The sequence below is a fragment of the Siniperca chuatsi genome, linkage group LG23 (assembly GCF_020085105.1).
Source record: "Siniperca chuatsi isolate FFG_IHB_CAS linkage group LG23, ASM2008510v1, whole genome shotgun sequence".
Taxonomy (NCBI): domain Eukaryota; kingdom Metazoa; phylum Chordata; class Actinopteri; order Centrarchiformes; family Sinipercidae; genus Siniperca; species Siniperca chuatsi.
The window spans coordinates 4,305,459-4,328,442 of NC_058064.1; the positions used below are offsets into that span (position 1 = coordinate 4,305,459).

Below are 22,984 nucleotides of genomic sequence, written 5' to 3' on the forward strand. Positions count from 1 at the left end.
GGAGACAATGCAACGTGAGGCTGCTCTTTTCAAAGTGGCGAGGGGGTCTTGAACAAGTGAGAGAACTCCCACAATGCCACGGCAGCTCATCCTTCATGTTTCAGGCTTCAGGTCTTTCGAAACAAAGGAAAAGGATAAGAGCAACAACAGCCATTTACTTTCAAAAAGGCCTATAGTAATCCTATAATATTTTTGGTAGGATACATACACATATATAAACAGTATATTATATCTTGTATGGATATCAAAGTGACATCAGAAGAGATTAAAGATACCACGGACTCCAATGTGTCACAATAACATTTGTATGATATAATGAAACTGCTACAGTAACCTCCATGGTATATTTAAGGCATTACTGAAATAATATTTCACATATTCGATTTGATGGCAGCATTTTTTGCTTTTTAATTCATTAGCTATTACATGCTTAAAGGAATAGTTAGACATTTTGGGAAACACACTTACTCGCGTTCTGGCTGAAAGTTAGGTGAGAAGATCGAAACTACTCTCATGTCTGTCCATTGAATATGAAGCTGGAGCTGGTTAGCTTAGCTTAGTTTAGCATAAAAACTGGAAACAGTTAGCCTGGCTCTATCCAAAGGCAATACAGCTTCATACCAGCATCTCTAAAGCTCACTAATTAACATGTTGCATTGTTTTTTGTACTGATTCAACAAACAGAGTGTCAAAACTTCAAGTTGCAGGGTTTTTTGGGGGGTGCAGGGACTTTGGTTTTTGTACGGACTAAACAAACAAGATATAGTGTGTTAATTAGTGAGCTTCATATTTATACATAGGAGTGGTCGAGTACATTCTCAACATTTAAGTGTTGGTAATTTGTGAGAACCCTGACTGCTATGCAACTGACAACAAAAATATAAGTCTTAATCATTTTTAAACCCCTTAACATTCAGTTTTACCTGTAAGCAGATTTAAGGTTGGAAAATTCATCTTATTTTACACTATACTGGCAGTATTATATACAGTATATATTGTGTCAGCTTATTCCAACTTTTCGTTGAAGGTATATGATAATTACTCTGAATGAAATATTCAAACCCAGACTCTTCTGGCTGCACCATTCCATTAAAGGAAATATTCACGATGTCCTGTGCATCACTTTATTCACATTTCCCCTAAATTCAGCCTGACGTAATGTATTTGGCATCTTTGGGAACTCTGGGAGCTCCACTAGAATTTAAAATAATGTCTGAACAGTGTTTGGCCACACAGCACGAGTTTGTAATGAATGATTGGCAAGTTGGTGAAGTTTGAGGGGTTAAAGATTAAATAATTTTGTGGATTTTAAATTTTTAGTGTCATGTTTAGGAACAGGAAACAAGACACCAATCATAATTGTTAAAGTAACTGTCATGTGCTTATTTGCACACATCATAATTCGTGAACTTGAGCTGCGAGAAAATTTCCACTTGTAAAGTTGTGAGTACCACGTAAATGTATCGTTCAAATGAACTCGTAAAAGTGCTGATTGACACTTTAAATACTACACGTTACACATTTAATGCTCACACAAATGTAAGCGATAAAGATGGTTTTCAAATCAGGCTTGTTTTTATCCTCTCATTCATGTCTTTATTAAATTAAATTACAATTGAAGAGCAACTATATCAGTGCTATGACATATTTTAGGTGTTGGTGAGTTCCAGCCCTCAAACAGTACAAACTATATACTGTAACAGACATTGATAGTCATAGACACATCTGGACATATTTCAACAGTTTGAACGGTGGGAGAGGAATCAATGGTCTGTCCTTCAAACTAGTATTACTAGTCTCTGTATTTGTATGTGAAAAGAAACTGTAACACAACCAAACCAAGAGATGAAATGTTTGGCAGAAACCATTCGTAATGTAAAGAGAGGTTTTGACACATCCTGTACAAGCACGTTTCTACTTCCTGTGGTGTGATGTTGATAATTTTTAGCACTGTGTGGAATTGGTATGAGGTGATATTTTTTTTCTTTCTTTGAAAATGCAAAATTCATATACACCCTTGTTATCAAATATGTCATTGTCATGTGAAAATGATAATATTGCAGGAACTCAATCATCTTTTTTAATGATTTCAAGTGACAAGTTTGCTTTTCGACAATATAATTTTGATTCAATGTCACCAAATTCCTCCAAGATGGTGAACCCAAATTTGACCTGACCTCTGCTCATAGTGACAGCGGCGCTCCCTGGATGAAGATGGACTATTCCTTAGAGCCGATTACATCCACAAATCTGTCATCATCCTCACCTGAAAGACGAGAGGCAGACGCAGGAAGAGAGAGAGACAGACGGAGAGAGAGAGAGAGACAGAAATAAGTGGTTTGTGACTAAGATGACGATGATGATGGAGGAAAGAGGAGAAGAGATCACAGAGAGTTCGTCAGTCCACATTCATCCTCACCTGAGCCAGTCGCTGCACATCCAGTCACCCTTGGCAGACGTCCACAGCCAAAACACTAGAGGGGAAAAAAGGTCAGCCAGAGGCCATGGGGTCCCACCACGGGGCAAAGCTCTCCTCAATCCCTCTATACACACACACACATACACACACTATTCCCATTCTCATTCCACATGCCCCCTTGACCTCACTATTAAAACACAGGAGCAAATCTCTTGATTGGTCACAGCGGCTCAGAAACAAATGACGCCAAATACCTGACTTCTGTATGGCCTTTTCTGCAGGGAGGCTTGAGAGGGCTGCAGCCGCCGGATTTGGCATTCCACTTGTGCAAATATATTCCGATATTGGAAATGTGGTTTCCAACAGTCCACATGATTTTGGGGTAGGGAGATCTGCTTGAGTTGTGAAGAGTTTAGAGGCCGCAGGCGATATTTCAACAATAGCCACCAGAACAAATAATGTGTGTTGCATAAGAGAGGATCAACTTAACGGGACTGATGATGTGCAGAAGTTAGCTGTGAAAAATAAGATAGAAAAGAAAAGAAATAAACCCATCTAATTAACTTGTGGCTTAATCAAACTAATGAAAATATTCATTCAGATATATTCTTCCTTCCTAATTGGATGTCTTGATATAAGCACCTTGTTCTTTACTTCTACATCCCATCAGGGAAAATGTACCTGGATGTTATGAATTCCCAGAATCTGCATTAGGATAGGATAGGTTGTTAGTGGGCTTTCATAGTAAAACAAGGATCATCTCTACTTTTCAGCAGATTTTTACTTAAGTCTCATGTTCACGCTACAATCACTAGTGCTTAATTCTGATTTGTTGTGGATCATTGCAGCAAATACTTTTATTTGAATCTGTAACATAGCAGAGGCATGGCAGTCTTTGTTGTTATCATGATTTATGACAGGCCAGGACCACTATGGAAATAAGTTTTTATTATATTTATACCTTCTTTGTTTTACATGCTTTACAGTTTGTTTTATTTGATTTCTTTTTGTCTTTGCATGCCCAGGACACCATGTTGGATTGCATTTAAATTTTTCATTTCATTTTTCTTTGTTGTTTTGTGAATAATGACAGATGTCGTGTTTATGACATGATCAAATCAAATCAGATCATTGTAGCAAGTAACTGAATCATTTTATACACATTTTCATCGTCTATTGCTATATTTTTATTATTTTGGTGTGCATTCGTTTACCTATTGTTTTACTGTTAACTTTTCCGGTGTATTTGTTAGTCACTTTTGTCAGATTATACTGTTATTTGTGTCATATGTTAGGCTAAAAAACAAGTTTGAGCTAATTTACCTGCAGTCTGAACCTAGCTTAAGTTTTCATACATTCTCGATTGTAACACCTGTAGTCAGCCACTACTGGTATGACTGTGTCAAGTAGGTTTTTTCAACTCTATATGACATGCTCTCACAATAATAGCAGTGTCTAATCTGGGAAAACAAAGCTAAACGAGGTAGTTTCTCTGCTACATGTCAGATGTAGACTGTAGTGCATTGTGCGATGTGGTCAAGTTTTGTTGTGTCTATGGCAAAAAGATGTCATAGAATTTAAACATGGAGAAAGCTCCATCCGTTGGGGGTTAATTCAGTGGTCGAAACCAACATAGTTCCTCTTATTTTCCCAGCTGAACACAGGCGTCATTTCCCAACAGTAGAGGTGATACATATAGCAACATAGGTGAACTGTGTAGAAAAGTGTTCACTACTTGACAGACTGGCTCTACAGCTAAAGTGAGCACTTTTTGAATGGGTTAAAGAGTGTTCGTCTAATAATGTTAAGGTCTAGAATGGTCAGATGTGACTGTACTATATATTTTTGCTTGAATTAGCTAAATTAGCAGGTTTCAGCATTTTTCATCATTTCATTGATATGAAGCGTATAAGAAGCTCGATAAGCGATCTCTAGTCAGAGGGAAATGCCTGAAATGATGTTGTTTCCTGATGAATCCTCCTTGCTAAATGAATGATAGATGTGTGATGCGTTTTCAGTGTTGCATGTTGGTCGGTGTGTATTTATGTATCAGTAGGATGAGACAAAAGCCCCTTCAGCCCATGGTGCCTGTGTGGGCTGGCCTCTGTGACCCTGCCGTTTGATTTGTTCCGCCATTGCCACTGTTTATTTCTGCTCTTCCTGTTTGTGCTCAACTGACCGTAAGAGCCGTTCCTGCGAATGCTGGGTAAAAAAGAAAAAATGGCTGGCGGGGTGTCGCTAGTTGTGGTGGGGAGGAGTACAATGTGTCAAAGATCACACAGTGCAGAAAGAGGCAGGAAAAAACGGGTCTCGACCACAGTGCTAACATGTCAACAGAGATTAAACTAGTTTATTATTTTCAAAGAGGAAAAAAAATTACGAAACAAAAAAGCAGTCATATTTTACACTAGTGATTATTATTAAATTTTTACAACCATTCAGTCTGCATAACATAAAGAAATAATTCTACATCTTTGTTTATTTCGTATTTTTGGTACTCTGATTTATACATACAAATAACAAATACAGGAACTTTTCACAATGCATATAATCTGTGGGCAGGAAGAAAGTCTTTCAGGTGATCAAATGTGTGCGTGTGTGTGTGTGTGTGCGTGTATGTGCGTGTACGTGCGTGCGTGTGTCTACACAAACCAATTGCCCGAGACCTATAGCACATCCAAAATAAAAAGAGAGATGCCTGCAGCCAGAGCTGCTGACTCTCTGCAAACTTAATGCAACACAATTCACGCAGGCAAAAACCGAGGCCTGCCCTTTCTCTAAAGTCTCTCCCTTTCGTCTTCTCACCTCCTCCCTTTTTTCTTTCCTCTGAGGCGTCCTCTCCTCACTCCTCTGGCGGCAAGTCTCTTCACCTGCTGCGACTCGTACCCTTCTCGTCATTAGCTGCCCAGGGGCATGTTTCCTTTTTTTTTTTCTTACTTAATTAAAAAGTCTTCATTAAATGTACTGTATTTCATACAATTTGTACAAATATATTCAACGTCTGTCTCTCCTCATCTTCAGCAAGCAGAAGAAGAAGAAGAAGAAGAAGAAGAAGGGGGGGGGTTCCTGTTACACAGGTGCAAGGTGAAGAGAGGCGGGTTTGGAAATTTAGGGAGAAAGCGTTGTAAAAGTTTTTTTAATGTCTGTTTTTGTGATGTTCGTGTGTGGAAAAATGGCTTTTTGTACACAAATGGAGCTCCTTATCATGTGGATCAGCTGGGAGGGCAGCCTCAATGTGGTGGCGGCGGCTGGGGGGAGAAAATGTTCTTTCTCTCCCTGGGTGAGGAAAAAAAAAATCTTCCCCCTGGAGGTCAGTGCCCCACAGTCAAGTCAAGTCTGCAAAGCATTCACATCGCAGAGGTACACTTTGATTTTATAAAAATAAGATACAACTGAGGACAAAGGAGCCTAAAGCCTGTTGCTCTCGCACCGCAGCTTGGTGGTGGAACAGGATAGCTTAGGTCGGGCCGAGGAGCAGTTTATTTGTCTTTTAGGATATGGTAGCAGGTCAGCAGAGGTACCGAGGGATACTGTGGTGGCTAGGCCGAGGGTTCAGGGGTGGCGCAGCACAGGAGGTCTAACCCATGGCTGTGACCATACTGGAAGGGTGGTGGGGGGCGAATGGGAGGCTCGAGGAGGGGTGCATGGGTGTGGGGGTGGTCAGCATGTGGCCTGAGTGCGAGAAGGGAGGGAAGGATGACATGTGGCGAGACAGGGCGGCCGGGCTGAAGGAGCTGCTTTTGTCCATCAGGCTCTTAGAGAAGTCGTCCATGCTGTCTTGGGACTTTTTGCTCTTCTTGGACTTGCTGGACATCTTCCTGTTCCTGGTCTGGATGCCTTCCTTCTTCATGGTCAGAGGTCGGTTGATCTGCTCTCGAAAGGAGACAGAGAAGATGGCAGATTAGTCTTTTGTCGCAACAGATTCCTAGCAATGCGTTCACATGCGAGATAGAAATCTTAAAAGTGGAGATTTCAACACAAAGACATTCGTAGTTATGGCTCCATTTGCATTAAACAACACAATAAAAAAGAAACCTTAAGTGAAGGGTGTCACCAAGTTTAAAAATAAGTAAGAAAATATGGCACACGCTGAGCTTTTTAGTTTTCTTTGAGTCAGATTTGGGGGTTTTTTGGGGAGACATAATGATATGTAATGGAGTCCCATTACGAGGCAAATCTGACTGTCCCATCATGAAACAGAAGATTGTTTATATATACTCTATGTGTATGTGTCTAACAGTGTGTGTGTGTGTTGGAGTGGATTTAAATGTTGATTCCTTTAAGCTGAACTGTTTCTGAGGCTGTGGCTATGCCAGGAAGAAAGAGAGAAAAAGGAAAGATGAAGATGGAGAGAGTGTGTGCAGAACAGAGACGGAGAAGAGTTTGGCAGCTAATGTGCAGCCAGTCGACCACAGAGACACATGGCCATGACGACCGCCGGCGTCGGCCAAGTCCTCCTCTCCACCCTCCTCTTCAACCGCGTGGCCGTCTCCTGGCCAAAATGGCCCCAGCTGCCATATTCCAGCATAGGTTTAGCTGGGAATGAGAGCTGGATGATGGAATTCCGGCTGTGGGCAGGATTATGAGGGGAGGTGGATGAGGCCGACTGGCTTCCTGATCTTTCTGAGCGGTTCTTCCCGGGGAAATGGGAACAGGGATTTCTTCCTTGCTCTCTCTCGCGCTGTCTGAGACATTGGCATTTTTCACTGACTCTTTAAGCAGAGTGGCCTCGATGATTAGCGGAGGGCAAAGATCTGTGGCCTCCCCAGTGAGGTGATTTCATTCTCTAAGATGTGACTCCGTACTGGGTGACTTTCTCTGCCTTCTCTGCCTTGCTTCCAGCTCTGAGGCATGCTACACCCAGCTAAAGCCAGACAGGCCTGTGTTCTTTGATGCAGAGATGTCTACCATCCCACAGAGGAAGCCTTGGGCCTCCGGCCTGCGCTCGGCCGCCCTGACACATCAAACAAAAGCCAAGCCAAAGTGTTTGAGTCAATGACCACAGCAGAATACACAGTGCAGCCTCTCACATCCTCTCTCCCAACACCAGCAGTTAACCACCTGAAACCTCAGCCCTGTACAGAGGTGTCAAAGCTGAACACACTGTACTCCACTCAGAGGTATGAAGATGAGAAAGACATCTCTCACACGCAGTCAGTAAACCCATGATTACTACAAAGAGGCTGTCTGTGTTTTAGGTCTTAACAAGGCCTCGTGTTTGTGGCAACTTTTCTGTTTTCACAAGCTTGTTATCTAAGCCAAAGCTTACGGGACAATAGGCTGCTACCATCAGGTGTTTTGGGACAGTACACACACATAAGGAGCACATGCAGGCGAGCAGGGACTCTGCTAAATTCTCCATGAAGAATGTAGAATTAGTTTTAAAGGAAGCGAGCCCCAATAGAAGTCTGGATTTACCAAAATAAACTAATTGCACAATTACGCCAAGGTCGGGGTCAGTTCAAATGCTCATATGTAACTGGGAAATATTCTTCTTCTCTCCTTTTTAACCTTGGTCTGAATCTTTTTCTGCTGCGCCTAACTATCTGCCAAAAGTAACATGGGAAAATGATTTAACAGGGAGCGCTTGCGTGACAAGCAGGGCAGCAGAGCAGGATACTCTTCCCCTTACACACAGGGATATGGGATGTAAGCGACCTTTATCTGTCTTCTGTGAGAGGGGAAAATATTACCTACATGTGGCCTCAGAGCAGTTAGCCTGCCTTATCATTATTATTATTATTATTATTATTGTTGTTATTAGTTTCAACTACAATGGCTGTCTGATTAAAAGTGACAGCTTTGTGCACAGGAGAGGAGAGAGGGGGAGAGATAAACGAGTCCCTGGGGTTTTCAGATTGAGGATGTGAAATGATGTGGTGAAGCACTAACCAACCCAAAACGAATCAGGCGGATTGGTGGTCAGAGGGGGGACTCTGAGTCCCTGACGCGCTTGAAACCAAAAGGATAGAAATAAGGAAAAAAATCGGCCTAGAAATTAATCGAATTTTAATTAAGCCCCCTTCTTTAATATTCAAAAGCAAGGCGGCTGCGGGCTTAGTGCACTTCGGTCTTATACATTTTAGATTCGCACTTACTGCCAATAAATCATATTAATTCTACAGTATTTGTTATCGCCGTGCCCCGGAAACTCTGCAGGGACAAGTCAGATAAAATATTCAGAGGAGGAGGGAAAGGTGCCCAGGCTGCAGGACGTGATGAGAAAGGAACAGAGAGGCGAAGGAAGATGGAGTTGAAGAAATAAACACTCAAGACGAGCTTTGATGGGTTAGAAAGATATCCTATAAAGGTTTATTACTTACATTGTGCAGTTTAAAGTACAGGCCGCAGGCGTTACACACCGGGTCCCCGTTGGCGTTTCTCCGCCACAGCGTCGTCGTTGTCGTCTGACAGTTTGCACATGACGTCCCCGCCCGCCTGGCTGCGGACTGTACAACAACGCAGAAAGGCCAAAAAAAACAAAACAAAACGTCACATGACCACGTAACAACCCAATCAACATGAAGGTTTATTTATTTCTGACAGATTTAACACCAAGGTTCAGGGCTCCCATTCAAGGAGAAACTGTGTTTTTTTTTAGCACTGAGATGTAGTTGAAAATATGGCGTTTTATTCGGGCAGTTAGGAACTTTGACTGCACAGACGCCCCACAGCGCGTCTTCAGGGCACTTTGCCGGGGTGGAAGGGGAAACATGGGATTTAAATTCGCATCACGATAAATGTGGTGTTTTAGGATGTCTTTGTGTAATTTTGGGAGCCCTGTATATGCTACATGGTGGCATTTTTCATAGTAGCCTACTACATCTCTATAAATGCAATGAAGAAAAAGCTATTTTATTTTCTTTCATTGCAGATTAAATACATCCTTTATTTTCACTCACTGTGTAAAGCTATTAAAAAATCGCTAAAACTTGGTAGTCAATATAGGCTTTATTTTGACGTTATATGCACTCAATGTCCACCCATTTTTTTTTTTTTTTTGCATTCAGTGCAAGCTGAAAATAGTTTAAAATAAAGACAGAAATACCAAAAACAGAGCTGCTTTCACTCGAGGCTAAAAATAGTGCCAGAGAGCCCATACCTCCTGGAGAATAAATATTTACAGAAGACATAAAAGCAGTGACTTGAAATGGGAGAGCTATTAAATCTGATTAAATATCCCCTTAAAGTGCATGTTTGTGCCACGGAGGCTTGTTTTAAATGTCGACCTCGTGACGTTAAACAATTCAAATTGAAAAAAGCATCTTATGCAGCCTACGAGTAGGCTTTGCAGGTTGTGTGTTTTGAGATGATTTGTTTTAAAACCTGGACATTATGAGAAGAAAATGAATGAACATATGAAGTAGTGAAATGAGCCATATGGAAATAATTGCACGTCAATTAAAAGCATGATAAATAAAAAAAAAAAAAGAACATGTGGATATTTTTGGCTTTGCTGCAGGCTACTAGCAGAGTAAAACCCTCACTTCATCCTGGCACAGTGAAAGTCATGTCTTCCCATGGATTTAGCTGCCTGTCTCACAGCTCAGTTTGCTGCAATGGCTTGACATTGATGTTATAATCTCTAAAAAAAACAATCAATAGACAGGTGACCGCAAAGGACACACTAACGTAAAGGACTACATTATCTCTTGGAGGGATTTCCAATTATACACGTGTGGTGGCCTAATAACCCCTGCTGCTGCGTGCTGTGAATAACCAACCAGATTGGACGAATAAGCCTTATTATGTCTATTAAGTCAATTTATGATGTGCGTATTATGTCTGGCTTTTATTGCATGTTCTTGCATTATCACCATCTTTTGACTTTTTTTTAACCCTCTTGGGGTTTTTTTTTTTTTTTAATTACGCCAGTTCACTAAATCCTTAAATAACTTTATGTTTTCTGCCACTAAAAGGTTAAACTTGAGCAATAAAAGACTGACAGTAGAGTATTTGGTCGATGTGATGAATTAGTACACAAACTATCAGATTGGCGGGTCACATCTTGGTCCTAAATCCTCCTCTGCTGTCACTTTCTGGCCTCCAAACGAGATGTTTGCCATGTGTTCTGATCTTTACCCTCCATAAATGAAAACTACAAGGTCAAATGTGGCGTGGCAGTTGCCCGTACCTGGCCATCCTCGTGTATTTAAGCAGAGATTCTAACACTAAACAAATCTCAAGTCGTGACTCTGTGCTGGCCTGGCTCGGACTCCGCAGCCTTTATGTTTTGACTGGGGAAGCGGTCTGTGTTGTTAAAAGCGACTTATCTGCGCTGCTCAGATATCCGGCAGCCCTTTCCTGGGAAGTCGGGTTTTCACATTAGAGGCGAGGCGGAGGAGAGGAGAGGTCCAGAGAAGGACAGGACAGCCATCTTTGCCTCGAAAGATATATATATTTTTTTTCTTCATAAGAAGGCAGGGGAACTCCTCTAACGCTCATAAGAGATGCAGCTATGAAGAGAGCGGCTTTCCCTGAAATAACTGCAAAAAAAAAAAAAAACAGCTCCACGCGAAGCAATCATAAGAATCGCAGAAAATAGCCTACCAATAGCCCAAATATATCCTAAATACTAAAATGTTAAAATAATGTTCATATGATGGAGCTCATTGTGCGTTTTTTTTTTTTTTTTTTTTTTGAATGCAGGCCTGCAGCCACACTGCAACAAGCTACAGTGGAGGCGGATTTCTCTTTAATGGAGGCAATGCCTCTCCAAAATACACATGGGGCCTATTGTTTAAACAGAGTACTCTGTGAATCAATGACAATTTTAGCAAATAAAAAATAGCATCGTCATTGCATTAAAAAAAAAAAATGTGCAGTTTTTCTATGGTAGTATCTGAAAACAGAGACCTGCACTTGTCGAGTCAATTTCCTGCAGCTAATAGGCCTACTTCTTCCTGGATAGGGGAAAAACAGAGAGAGAGACGGAAATGTCATCAATAGAGAAATGTGGTGGAGACGTACCAGCCGCCGCTTGGGTTTGATGAGAGGGCGATTCTGCCCGTTCATCTTGTGATAGAGTCCGCAGGCGTTACACAGATAGTGACCCGTACCGTCCCGCCTCCACAGTGGAGTCGACGTGGCCCCGCAGTTCACACACTCTCTACCTTCTGCAAGAGCCAACACACACACACACACACACAACATGGAGAAAGTGTCCAGGTCAGTTGGTCCTGACTAATTACAAACTAATTAATTCCCTAAGAATTACAAACTAATTCTTGATGCATGTAATCTAAGCTGAAAATAGAAAAGGTTAGTGAAACGGGAGGATTAAGATATTTCTAAAACATGCAATAATGCAATAAAACGTTATAGCAACTTTACAACAACAACAACTGTCAATAATACTAATCATGTAACATTGCAAATATAAGCATGACCTTTACTGCAGCACTTATTTTATTTGTAACACACACACACACACACACACACACATTAAACACATGTGGTTAGTGTTGGTGGTGAATACAGCAGTTGTGTTAAGGTCCATAAGGCAGAAATCATTTAAAGAAACCACAAATCTCCAAGCTACGTGTCCTTCAACAGGATTTTCAGACTAAGCAAAATGCACTTTGGTCCGTGACAAATTTGAAAACAATTCTAATAAAACAGGCCTTCTTCTTTCTCTCATCAGCCAATCTCTCCTTTGAATAATAATAATATTTTGTCTATATATACATATATATATATATTATGTCTTATAACAGGCTGTGTCTTTTGTTTTGAAACGATTGAGAGGGTGTTGAGGTTTGACTGGCACTTCTCTAGTGACACCACAGGTGAGACGCGCACTACAGTTTGATTATAGTACAGGGGGGCCTGAAACTGAAACAAGAGAGCTGCAGTTACAGTCACATTATTTGAAAGCAGAGACTCACACGGCGCTTTTGTGCAACGCCGAGAGCATTTTGCATTTTCATACAGCCGCCCTTCCCCTTTTTTCGAGCTGCAAAAACACGCGGAGCCCGACTTCTTCACAAAGAGAGAGAGATGTGTTAGTCCGGGTCGTGCCGCTTTTAGACGTGATAGACATGCAAGCATCTGGACAAGTGTGTTTCTTTTCTTTCTTTTTGCCAAGAGAAGACTGCTTCTGAAATCAAACAGGAACTGTGTCGGATCCAATGCGTATGACTTGAGAAAGAACAGGCCTCTGCAATGCACATTTTGTATATTTTACATTTTAGGCTTCAGAGAAATGCTGAACGCTTTCTCTGAAATATAAAGTTGACAAGACGCACACACTGCACTGATAACCTCATTTAAAAAGGGAATACTCTTCAGATCGGGAAAAATCTTTAAATGCACATTATCTCACATTATCCTCCAATTAAAATCTTTATTTGCATTAATGGCCCATCGCATGATGCTGAATAATCCCGATGATATGCATCAACTAATCCACTGCTTTCTATACTCCCATCAAAGCCGCTGATATTAATCTCATTACAGAAAACTGATTTTCAGCTGCGCAGCAGTAACCTTTAAAATAATTACCCCCCTCACAATGTCGAAATATTTCCCCTCACTCTCTCTTTCTCTCTCTCTCTCTTCCCCCACCCTCCTCGGTGTTTCGTGCACCCAGCCACGGCGACGGTTCACCCGCTTTTTCCCTGTGAATGAACATGCAGCATCCGGTGCTCTACCGCTGGGTAAACAATGCAACTGTGGCGTTCACTGGTCTGACCGTAATGGGATTATCTTAAACATATAAACGGGGCGACACAGCCCGGAGAGCTGGCTTCCCCTCTGTCTCTCTCTCCCCCTGTGTTAGTGTAGAGGAAGATGAAAAAAGTGACCTAAATGAATCTAAGCATTCAACTCTGAACTCGTTTGCGTCATGATGATTGTATTTAGTTGGGGGGGGTGATATCAAATTAAATCTGGGAAACAGTTTTGTTCCTAAAATCTAAATTGTATTTTATTTATTTTTTCCCAACAAATGTATTTAATTTGTTTACTAAACCACTTAAGATCTTTTTATATTTATTTTAAATATATTTATATTTTATTAATATTAATATGGATTCATATTTCTTTATCTTAACTTTAAATTCGAATTATTGTTATTTTTATTATTATTATTATTATTATCAGATGATGAAAGAAAGAGCTTTGAGGCATTTTGATGCGGCTGTTTAGAATACAGGTTGACCTGTATTCCCAAAAGGAGAGTTTGTTCATGTGAGGGATGAATGAGCTGCTCATATTTTTAGTATGAGATTAAACATGGCTGATCATTAAGGCTGGAAATCTGGGGAATAATGTTAGATCAAAAGGGAATGTAATAAAGCGCACGCCTACCTGAACAGGACCTTGTTTTTGGTCTTGTTTTGGAACCATAACTAGAAGGTGACCCACCTATCAGGCTACTTGGTGGGAAGAGGCCTGGGCCGTATTCAGGGACATAGGATGGGTATGTGGCGATGGGGTGGTGGGCAGAGGATGACCCTGCTCCGATTGATGCCACGCTCCGGCTGTGAGCTGACTCCAGTTTCATACTCTCGGCCAGGGTCACCTGGTACTTTATGCACTCTTTATCCTCCTGCCGCCCGGAGCTGCTGGAGCCCGGGGTGGATATGCCCGGGTCCGGGGATACATCTTTCGGAGGGGTCGGGGGAAACGTGAAGAGGTGCGGACTGGAGTGACCGGTGGACAGGGAGGAGGAGGAGGCCGGGGGGTAGACGGACAGGCTGGCCGGGGAGCCGTGGTGCAGGGGGTTCTTGGGGAAGGGGCTCAGGTTCCAGGGAGAAGTGCTGTGGTGCGGGGCGATACCTTTGCTCCCCTCCAGCCAGGGCAGGGAGCCGTGCAGTAATGAGGGACGGCACACCTGGCTACCTGGGGCAGCACAGAAACACAAGAAAACATCACAACCTGACCTCAGTCTGCAACAACAATAAAAGCACATTCATTCCTTTGCCATTTACAAGTGGAAAAGTCGAGCTTTGGGCCTAAACAAGCACTGAACAAACATGTACGCACTGATTTAGCAAATACATTTACTCACATTTCATTTTAACACATAACACACACACAGCCCCGATTTCATTTGCCTCCAAAATACTTTCTATCGAGTTTCTGTTGCCGTGTAGAAATCATTCGATCCCCTTTTATGTAGAAAAACTAGTTTCATGTGGCCACGCACGTGCATAATTTTGCTCTTACCTTTTCCACTGAACAGGCCTTGATGCAACAACTGAATACTTGTGAGTCTCAACAGCCTCAAAAGAAACTACGTCGTGATTGACTGTTGAGGAAGTTAGAGGCTACAATGTAGGGAACTCCACAAATGTGGTAATGAACAGCATATTATGATAAAAATAAATATTGTGCATGCGCTCGGAAATGTAAACATGCTACTAAGCAACTGCCACAATATTCCAGGTGTATCTGTGACTTCTGTGCCAACACATCTATTTGTTTAAATCCGCAACTAAACACTCGATTGATCCAGAGAACAAATTACGCACGGGCTTCTGAAAAACTTTGACATATGAGTCAGCTGAATGTCATTTTATGTTTGTGAAGTTTAGACGGGAATAGGCTGCGATACAAGCGGTAGGCAGAAACCAAATACAAACTAGAGGTAAACCATACGTATTTACAAGCGTGGTTTCACAACACTTAAGCTCTCAGTTTTTAAGACAAAGTCAAATCAGGCCAAAACCGAAACCTGGTCTGGATCACAGTCGGATAATACAAATAATTCCAAACACAGTGACAGTAATTGAGCATTTGCTGTAGGGATAAATTACGCACACGGATCTAAACAGGATAATGTGCACATTATTAAATAAAAGGCATAAACAGGCCGTTTACTTACTGTGTGGAGGAGGAGGGTACCTCTGGACGGCCCGGACAGAGTTTCCATAATATGGAGAGACATGGTTCCCCTGTCCATCGATATTAAAGAGTACATCCACATCGTCAGCGAGGGGATACTGCGAAGGGTCCATGTATGAGTGGCCGAGGCCCGGGTGATGTGAGCCGGGATGCTGCTCGTTCAACACCGCGGGATGATGGCTCATCCATCGTGGCTGATCCGCACTTACTTCCATTGCTTTGCTTTTTTCTTTAACAAATGTTCATGCACGCCGAAGCAAACCGGTACAAGTCACAAGATGAGAAATAATCTGTCCCAAATCCGTTTTTTGTTAAATCCACAGGTTCCGCGCTTGCTTCCGATCACCTGGAGACAGAGAGAAGAATATATTATCTTATTTTCTCAAATTTGTTCACATGCAGCACGACTAAAACAGGCAGGAGGCTCACGCTTAAGTGAATTTACCCGGATTTAAAAAAATAAAATAAAAAAGAGAGAGATATTTAAACACGAAACATACCCCACATTACAAATGCAACAAAAGTGTTGACATATACGTCCAAAATGGAATCTAGTCCCACGCAGAGTTCCTGAACTTCTTCCTCTCAGAAAAAAAAGTCACTGTTTCAGCCCAGCTCAACAAGTAGTGGAGCTTTGTACGGGCGCAGGGCTCGTTTGCAGTGGATGGCTTCACTGCACACTGACCAGCACCAGCAAGTTAAACTCACTGATCAAATCTCTGTCTGTGCGCAGTTGTAGCCCTCTCCATTAACTCCGCTCCTCTCTCTCTCTCTCTCTCTCTCTCGTCTGTGTGGCTCTTGCTCACTCACCCTTGCTCTCCACCTCTCTCTCTCTCTCTCTCTTGCGCTCTCTCTCCAGTTCCTTTTTTTTTTTTTTTTTTTTTTTTTTTTTTTTTTTTACAGTGAAGGCATTCTTTCAGGATGGCGCCAGGCAGCTCAATGCTTGCAGACAGCTGTGGCGCGACGCAACTTAAGGAGGGTCTGTCAGTGTCATCAGTTAAGGGGAGGGGCCTGCCCTAATTGAATATAACGTGGGCCAGGAGAGATGCAGAAGTGCTGCAAGATTTTTTTTTTCAATGACCTTGCCAAAAAAGATATTATTAAAAATAGGGATATTTATTTTTAGTAGGCCTAATAAAACTTAATACCCTAATTATGTATGGAAACATAGTGGGGTGCTAAGTTGATGGTGTAGGAAGTTATTATGGCATCTTAAATTACTCTAAGACATTAACATGTGCATAAATATAAACAAGCTGTTAAAAGAAAAACAAAAACAACATTTTCAAAAGAAAATGTAAACATCAACCACTCACAAAAGCTTCCGAACCAATGAATTCAAATACAGAATTAAAGAATACAGACCTATGTGTTCGATCACACCAGCGACTAAAGTCTGCACTTTTACAAACAGTCTGCTGCAGTTTATCTGTGCACAGCCGTAGAAGAGAAAACGAACGGATGCAACAAAGCCTGTTGCACTGGGCCAATGGCAGGTTGCGGGACACGTACGCTCTTAAAATTGTGACAGTGCGTCCTCTCGCGGTGACAGGCACATTATTCTAATGGCAGATCCGAACTGAGCCGATCTCCTCAACGTGAAGCAGGCACGGGCAAGGGCGCCTGGGAGACTGAGCTGACAGTCTCCAAAAAAATAAAAATAAAAATAAAATAAAATACTGTAGGCTATTATTGTCTGTCAGTTAACTTACAGTATCTGTGCAATGACCTGCCCACTGCAGCAACTCAAACAGACAAGCAACAATGGGTCACGTCATTATTTATTCAAAACAGTGCATTAAATGTAACACGATCGCGCACACGGGGAGTGATTTACCCCACCTCGCTTTTCATCTTTAACAAATAAGCAACTATAATATAAAGGGCAACCTTTTCCCTCCAAATCAGAGAGGAATTCACCCTGAATGTTCAGTGTCACACGGGCATGATGCCGTGCGCCTTCAGCGTTATTCGCCTCATTGCGCGGGAGAAAGGGGGCTGCTCCCCGGGGAAGTATTTTACGTCTAAAGCCCAGTTTGGCTTCTCCATATACTTTCAGATTGGCAGTGTGTAATAGTAGAGTAGGGTACGTGTGTGTGGGATGGGTGGGTGGGTGGGGGGGAGAGGGGCAGCCTCGGCGACGCCACTGGATGTGACGTCACCGCGGTGTAAACAGTCAGGAAATGAACCCTCTCACAGCGGCAGTGGGTAGGCAGCGGGAGCGCGCACGCCCTTGCACCACGTAGGTATCAGCTTTATCCTGTGACAGTCTGATATCAGGTAGGATCGGTTTAATGGGGGATTCACTGGCTGCACAAAAATGCATGAAATGGACTATCAGTTATCAATAGTAAGATGATCAGTTGGATAAAGGTTGTATTTTAGCAGTTAGGATCAAGACGTTTACAAAGATTGAAGCCACAAGGCCACACGCTCAGGTGATGACTCCATTAATTACCAATTTATTTCCCCCTCGTTGATATCGAGGTTGCTCTCAGCCGGGCGCGTGGGAGCACAGACTGAGAGAGACTTGGCAAAGCGTCGTGTTTTTCCTCTAGCCCTACCTGGAGAGAGAGACAGACAGAGGGAGCGTTTCTCACTCAGGCAAACCTGAGACTGAACTTGGATGCAAACTGCTGTAGTTGCCATTGTCAAGCTGTCAGCGGACTCGTGTAATTATCCTCTTGAAAAGTATCGCGGAGCCATTATCCACAAAGTACCCGTTATAGGTGCTCAGAGGCAACACATGACGGTAAATGTAGCCTAAAATCCCGATTATGTTTTTTTGTTTCCTGACTGGATGTATCGAAGCTTAGAGAATGGGACATGGAAGCCGTCCCATGACTTTATTCCCAAGCCTCGGTGTCAATAACGCCGGAGCTTATTCAGCACGGAATAAGACTGGCTCCCTTAAAAAGTTGTCATTTATAATCCCAGTCTGTCGCCACGAAGGGAGAAATAGTGGCTTCTGCTCTCTTTCTCCCTGTGAGAGAGAGAGAGAGTCCAAAACGAGCCCCTGCATTAGTCTATTTTTGAAGTTAATGTCCTACAAATAGCAGCGCTGTTGTGCGTAAAGGTTGATTCATAAAAGTGGGCGAGAGGCCAGTCTAGCTTTCGATGGCAGAGATAGTTTCTGAGTGATTATGTCAGCCAGCTCTGATTAAAATCAAGACATGGCACAGTTTCTTTTTCTACATTGCGCTGAGAATTTAAGACACGAGCAGATTATTCCACTGCCAGTGTGGGGGATGAAATGTTTTAGATAACGTGTGTGTGTGTGTGTGTGTGTGTGTGTGTGTGTGTGTGTACTTTGGCCCTCAACTTCCTGGGGAAAGGCCTCATCAGCAATTATAATCGTTGTTTTTCCTCATAAATAATAATTTCCTTCCGTCAGATCATTAATCAGAGGTCAGGGAGATAAAATCACACAACAATAATAATACATTATAATAGTAATATAACACCACTAGTCAACTACTACTACTATAATAATAATAATAATAATCATCATCATCATCCTTGTTATATTTTCCCATATTTGAAATAGCAGCACATACACAGGCTATTTAGAAAAAGTAGGCACAATTTTACAATATTAATAATAAAAGTGTGTGTGTGTGTGTGTGTGTGTGTCTTTCATTCATTAAGGCCGATTTCATCAAAAGCTTTGATATCTGGGTTCATACTGTCATATTTTCATTCATTTCAACAAACTGTCCAAAATAGCCGTGACTAATATCAACCTTTCCCCATGGTAACAAAATAAAACAATAATAAAAAGCACGACGGCACACGACAGGAGGAAAACACACACGGCACATTTTATATATTTATATATATGTATATATGAATAATAAAATGAGTGCAAAGCCGCTCTGATGCTTCATGTCTTGCCTGATATGACAACGAAGATGCCCAGTCACTGATTAAAAATGCTACCGGCTAGTCATGGTGTACCTTTGATATCTGTTACTGGTTAAATGCTCATTTATACATTTTGAAACCGGTATAGCACCGCAGGTAGCCTCTATGTTACAGTCCCTACTATGTGAGTCATTTGTCACCTTTCTTGTCTTTTCAAGAAAAAGAGCTGCTATTCTGTCAGTATGTGAACCAACTCGGCTTCTTAGAACAAAACGAGGGCGTCAAATTCTGCTTGTCGAGCGCGTGAAACTTGAATACAGAAGTGGATTTCCTAGAATGATTGATTAAAATCAGAACATAAGCCGTATGATAAGTCACCTTTTCTTCGAGTGTAAAAATCAGCATTTAGTATTTTGTGTCATTTTCCCATCGAATAAAAAAAGAGAGAGAAACACAACGAACTGCCAATGGACTGCCTTGTGATGCTTATCTGTGTCTATATCGCTTCTCGCCAGACGCACTGATGTAATCTTTCATTTAACGCACAGGGCCTTTTCACCTCAGCCCGTGCATCCCCAACAGAAACAAAGTCATTCATATTTTTTGGCTGATTTATTAATTCCGGTTTAAACGCTACACCGAGTTATTAACACTACAGTTTCACTGAATTTAAATTTGAGCTCATACAGACAATCGAAAAGTCGGCGTGACAACTCCCGTAATAACGTGCAAGACAGAAATCTCGACAGTGACAAGAGCTTCAAATGAAACCACACCTGCTGTCCCCTCTTTGTCACGCTCAAGGCCCGCTGGTGGATTTTTATCCCGGCTTAAAAGATGTTCTGATATTTTAATAACATTACAACATTTAATCGAACCCAAGTGAAAAGTCTGGCGAGTTTGGAAAACATAAAAAAAAAAAAAAAAATGGACAGAAACATATAAAATAGCCGTTGTGATCAATACAAGAGTGCGCGAGGACTTGTATCGCTCTCTGTACGCAAATAACCGTTGGAGCTCTTGGCCCGTGACAGTGCGCGTGTGATGCCCTTAATTTGGCATCCTATGCATTCTAACAGCGGCTCTCTCTCTCGCTCTGCCATATCAAGATATATCGACCAAAGACGAGATGGAGGAAACTAATAACGGGGGAAACGCAGTCTCAGCGAGCCCAACTCCTTTTTTTTTTATGACCCGCCGGCAAGGTAATCAGATCAATTTCACGGCTTGTATGGGATTCTGCCTACCACCGACCTGAGCGGTAGGTATTAGGTCGTTAAAACCCCTCATCTGCGCTATTTTGGGGGCCGGTTTTGAGATAGGTAGCTAAATATTTGAAGAAGAAGAAGAAAAAAAATGCAGCTGGCTGCCGTTCAGCCTTTTACATATCAATCCCAAATCGAGCTTGACACATGTGTGAACATGAGCGGCAAAGGCGAGCGTCGTTCATTATTGCCAAAGCAAGTGTCGCGTGTGTTTAAAAGAATTAACAGCGCGTTCAGGTCAACAACACGCCAGCTCACAACGACGTTAAAGGCAACAATGGCGGTCGTTATGGATGCTGTAGCCAGTATTATCAACACTACAGCCCCTTTTTCAGCAAGTGCACACAGAGAGAGAAATGAAGGTGCAGCCGGCAGCTTCCTCTCTGGCTTGAATGAATTCCGGCAAATGTACAGCTTTTGTTCGTTTTACTTCATTTATTTTCATTTAAGTTAACCAGCAAACCCGTTCACAAAAGTTTCCCATCATTCATAGACGAGCAACATCAAGGAAAGGCAGCCGATTGGACAGAGCATTTAGGATGCACCGGCTTCAGAGCTTATCTGAATATTTACTGACCTGTGGTGGACGCTGGCCGGATGGAGGCTTTTTTCCTGCAGATGTGAAGAAACAGTGACATAGAGATGGAAGCGCCGATGGCATTTAGAGAGAGACAGAGAGCGAAGGAAAGAGAGGGCGAGAGTGAGAGCCGTGGACGGGGAAGGGGAAAAAAAACACTCACAGCGGTGGTGGTGGTGGTGGCTGTGCGCGCGCCCTCGGTCGCGGAGTCACATCATCATATAACACACCGCGAGGAGAAACACGCGCGCAAATATGCTACCGGGCAGGCTGCACGCGCGTATGGGCCAACCAAAAGGCGTCCTCTTTACCGTGCTTACTGTACTGTGCACTCCAGCTCTTCCGGGTCTGAAAGCATCACAAGTCAGAGGAACAGAAACCCAATTAAAAGCAATACAAACCAACGGGAATAACTGATAGGGTTACAACAGAAGGCAGCCATTTATTAGAATTGCTTTAACATTACATGCTCCCGATTTTTAAATATATTGCCATTATTATTTTTTGTCTTTTACTTTTTATTTTTATGATAATATGTATTTTTATAGATAAAGGTAAGGCAAGTGCAACACCTGACCATACCAGGTGACGCCCACAGCTATATGCCAAATATAAATGCCCCATTGTAATCAGGCTACTCATCTTATGTCCTAAGTGTAGGACATAAGATGCTTTTATTTTCGTCGTTACATATAAGGCAAATCTGTTTTAATGGTTCAAATGTGGACCTTTAGATGATAAATGTAGTACATTTTGTGTTTGAGCAATGCAGAATTAAGTCTGTTGTGTAACCTTATGAGAATGGTGCCTGTACAGTTTGTGCTCTGCAGATATTTCAGTGCATGACACAAAATGTTGCAGCTCCTTTTGTGTTGGAAGTGCAGCATTTTCTCTCCTCTGCCACAAAGGACAGATGAAGCCATAGCTGGTGACTCTTAAACACCAAAGATCCGCGCCAAACTCCACAGCAATTAGAGCTACATTGAACAATGCGTAAGCAAACGAATCTGAAATCTTTCCGTTTCAGTATGGTAATGTGATCGGGGCAGTATTGTGGTCCGGCGGGTTTAGCTGCTGTTCTGAAAATGGCAAAGCTTCAACATACATCCACCATTAACCCAGAGCATATAGAGGCCTACTAGACTGCTTATTGACACCATGGTTCATTGAAAGGAGCACCAAGCAAATCCGATCCCTCTCTCTGTGAAATGCACTGAGGAAAAGAGAGAGGAGAGAGGAGAGGAGAGGGAGGATGCTGGAGGCTTGGTATCTCTCATGTTGCGCCGTGACTCTTCGAAGTAGAATGTAAACTGATCACACCCAAATCTATCTTTGGGGAAGAAATTCAATTAAGGCAATAAATTAAAGATAATTGGCGCAAACTTCGTTGTATATACGACTGCAGCCAAATGTGTCTTTTTAAACCAATGAATAATTCAGTATTTCCATGCTGGGTAAGCGGAGCTTTTCCTTTATGGAATTAGTATCAATATCTGAATAGAATTACAAAATTACACATCCAGATAGTAATGATTTATTAATCTGCTTTTGACGTAAATAAAGTACTTATTTTTGGAATTATTAGCTCTTCGATTTCAATGTAAAGGTGAAGTTAATATGCGTCTGTGATAAATGCGCACACTGATGGCTTTGATATAAGCTAATCAAAAACAACGTTAAACCAGTATTTATGCTGCAGATAATTAAAGCATATTATAGGTGTAATAAAAAGATTAATTATGAGGAAAATAATGAGAGTCAATTTTGTCTTGTTCACTCGGGATACAATTAAATAAGAGGGAAAATAGCCTAAATGTTAATTTTGAAAGGGAGCGGATATAAAATGACGTGTTTTCTGGAAGAGGAGGGTGCAGATTGGGTGCAGTCAATGAATGAATGAATGAATTAATGAATTAATTAATTGTAAACGGAGACTAAATGGCCTGGATGCCGTCTAGGGTTTACCTTACGTTACTAGGCCACGCTGTATCACATCAGGGGTGTAGTCTC

General features: G+C 41.9%; 1 protein-coding gene across 16 annotated transcripts; it reads right to left on the bottom strand.

Annotated features, from left to right (window-relative positions):
- Positions 1–4,742: 4,742 nt before the first annotated feature.
- Positions 4,743–21,255, bottom strand: gata3 (GATA binding protein 3). 16 transcript variants are annotated; one of them, XM_044186243.1, is made up of 7 exons: positions 15,769–17,879; positions 15,249–15,614; positions 13,730–14,263; positions 11,479–11,535; positions 11,276–11,322; positions 8,743–8,868; positions 4,743–6,287 (listed from the first exon to the last, which is right to left on the bottom strand). In XM_044186243.1, exons 2-7 carry the CDS (start codon positions 15,481–15,483, stop codon positions 5,997–5,999), a joined length of 1,290 nt encoding a protein of 429 aa, XP_044042178.1. In that variant the 5' UTR covers positions 15,484–15,614; positions 15,769–17,879; the 3' UTR covers positions 4,743–5,996. The 16 variants fall into 16 exon arrangements, with proteins under 16 accessions (XP_044042178.1, XP_044042182.1, XP_044042174.1 ...); XM_044186247.1 differs by having other exon boundaries at positions 13,787–14,263; positions 15,769–16,117; XM_044186239.1 differs by lacking the exons at positions 11,276–11,322; positions 15,769–17,879 and adding an exon at positions 20,975–21,255 and having other exon boundaries at positions 11,390–11,535.
- Between the last annotated feature and the right edge of the window lie 1,729 nt (positions 21,256–22,984).

Excerpts from the sequence above, each read along its gene's own strand:
- gata3 (XM_044186236.1), bottom strand. The coding sequence starts at position 15,483 with ATGGAAGTAAGTGCGGATCAGCCACGATGGATGAGCCATCATCCCGCG. Across the intron at positions 14,264-15,248 it reads GTACCCTCCTCCTCCACACA|GTAGCCAGGTGTGCCGTCCC; the intron begins GTAAGTAAACGG and ends GTGCTGCCCCAG. Across the intron at positions 8,869-11,275 it reads AATTGACTCGACAAGTGCAG|TCCGCAGCCAGGCGGGCGGG; the intron begins GTCTCTGTTTTC and ends GTTGTTGTACAG.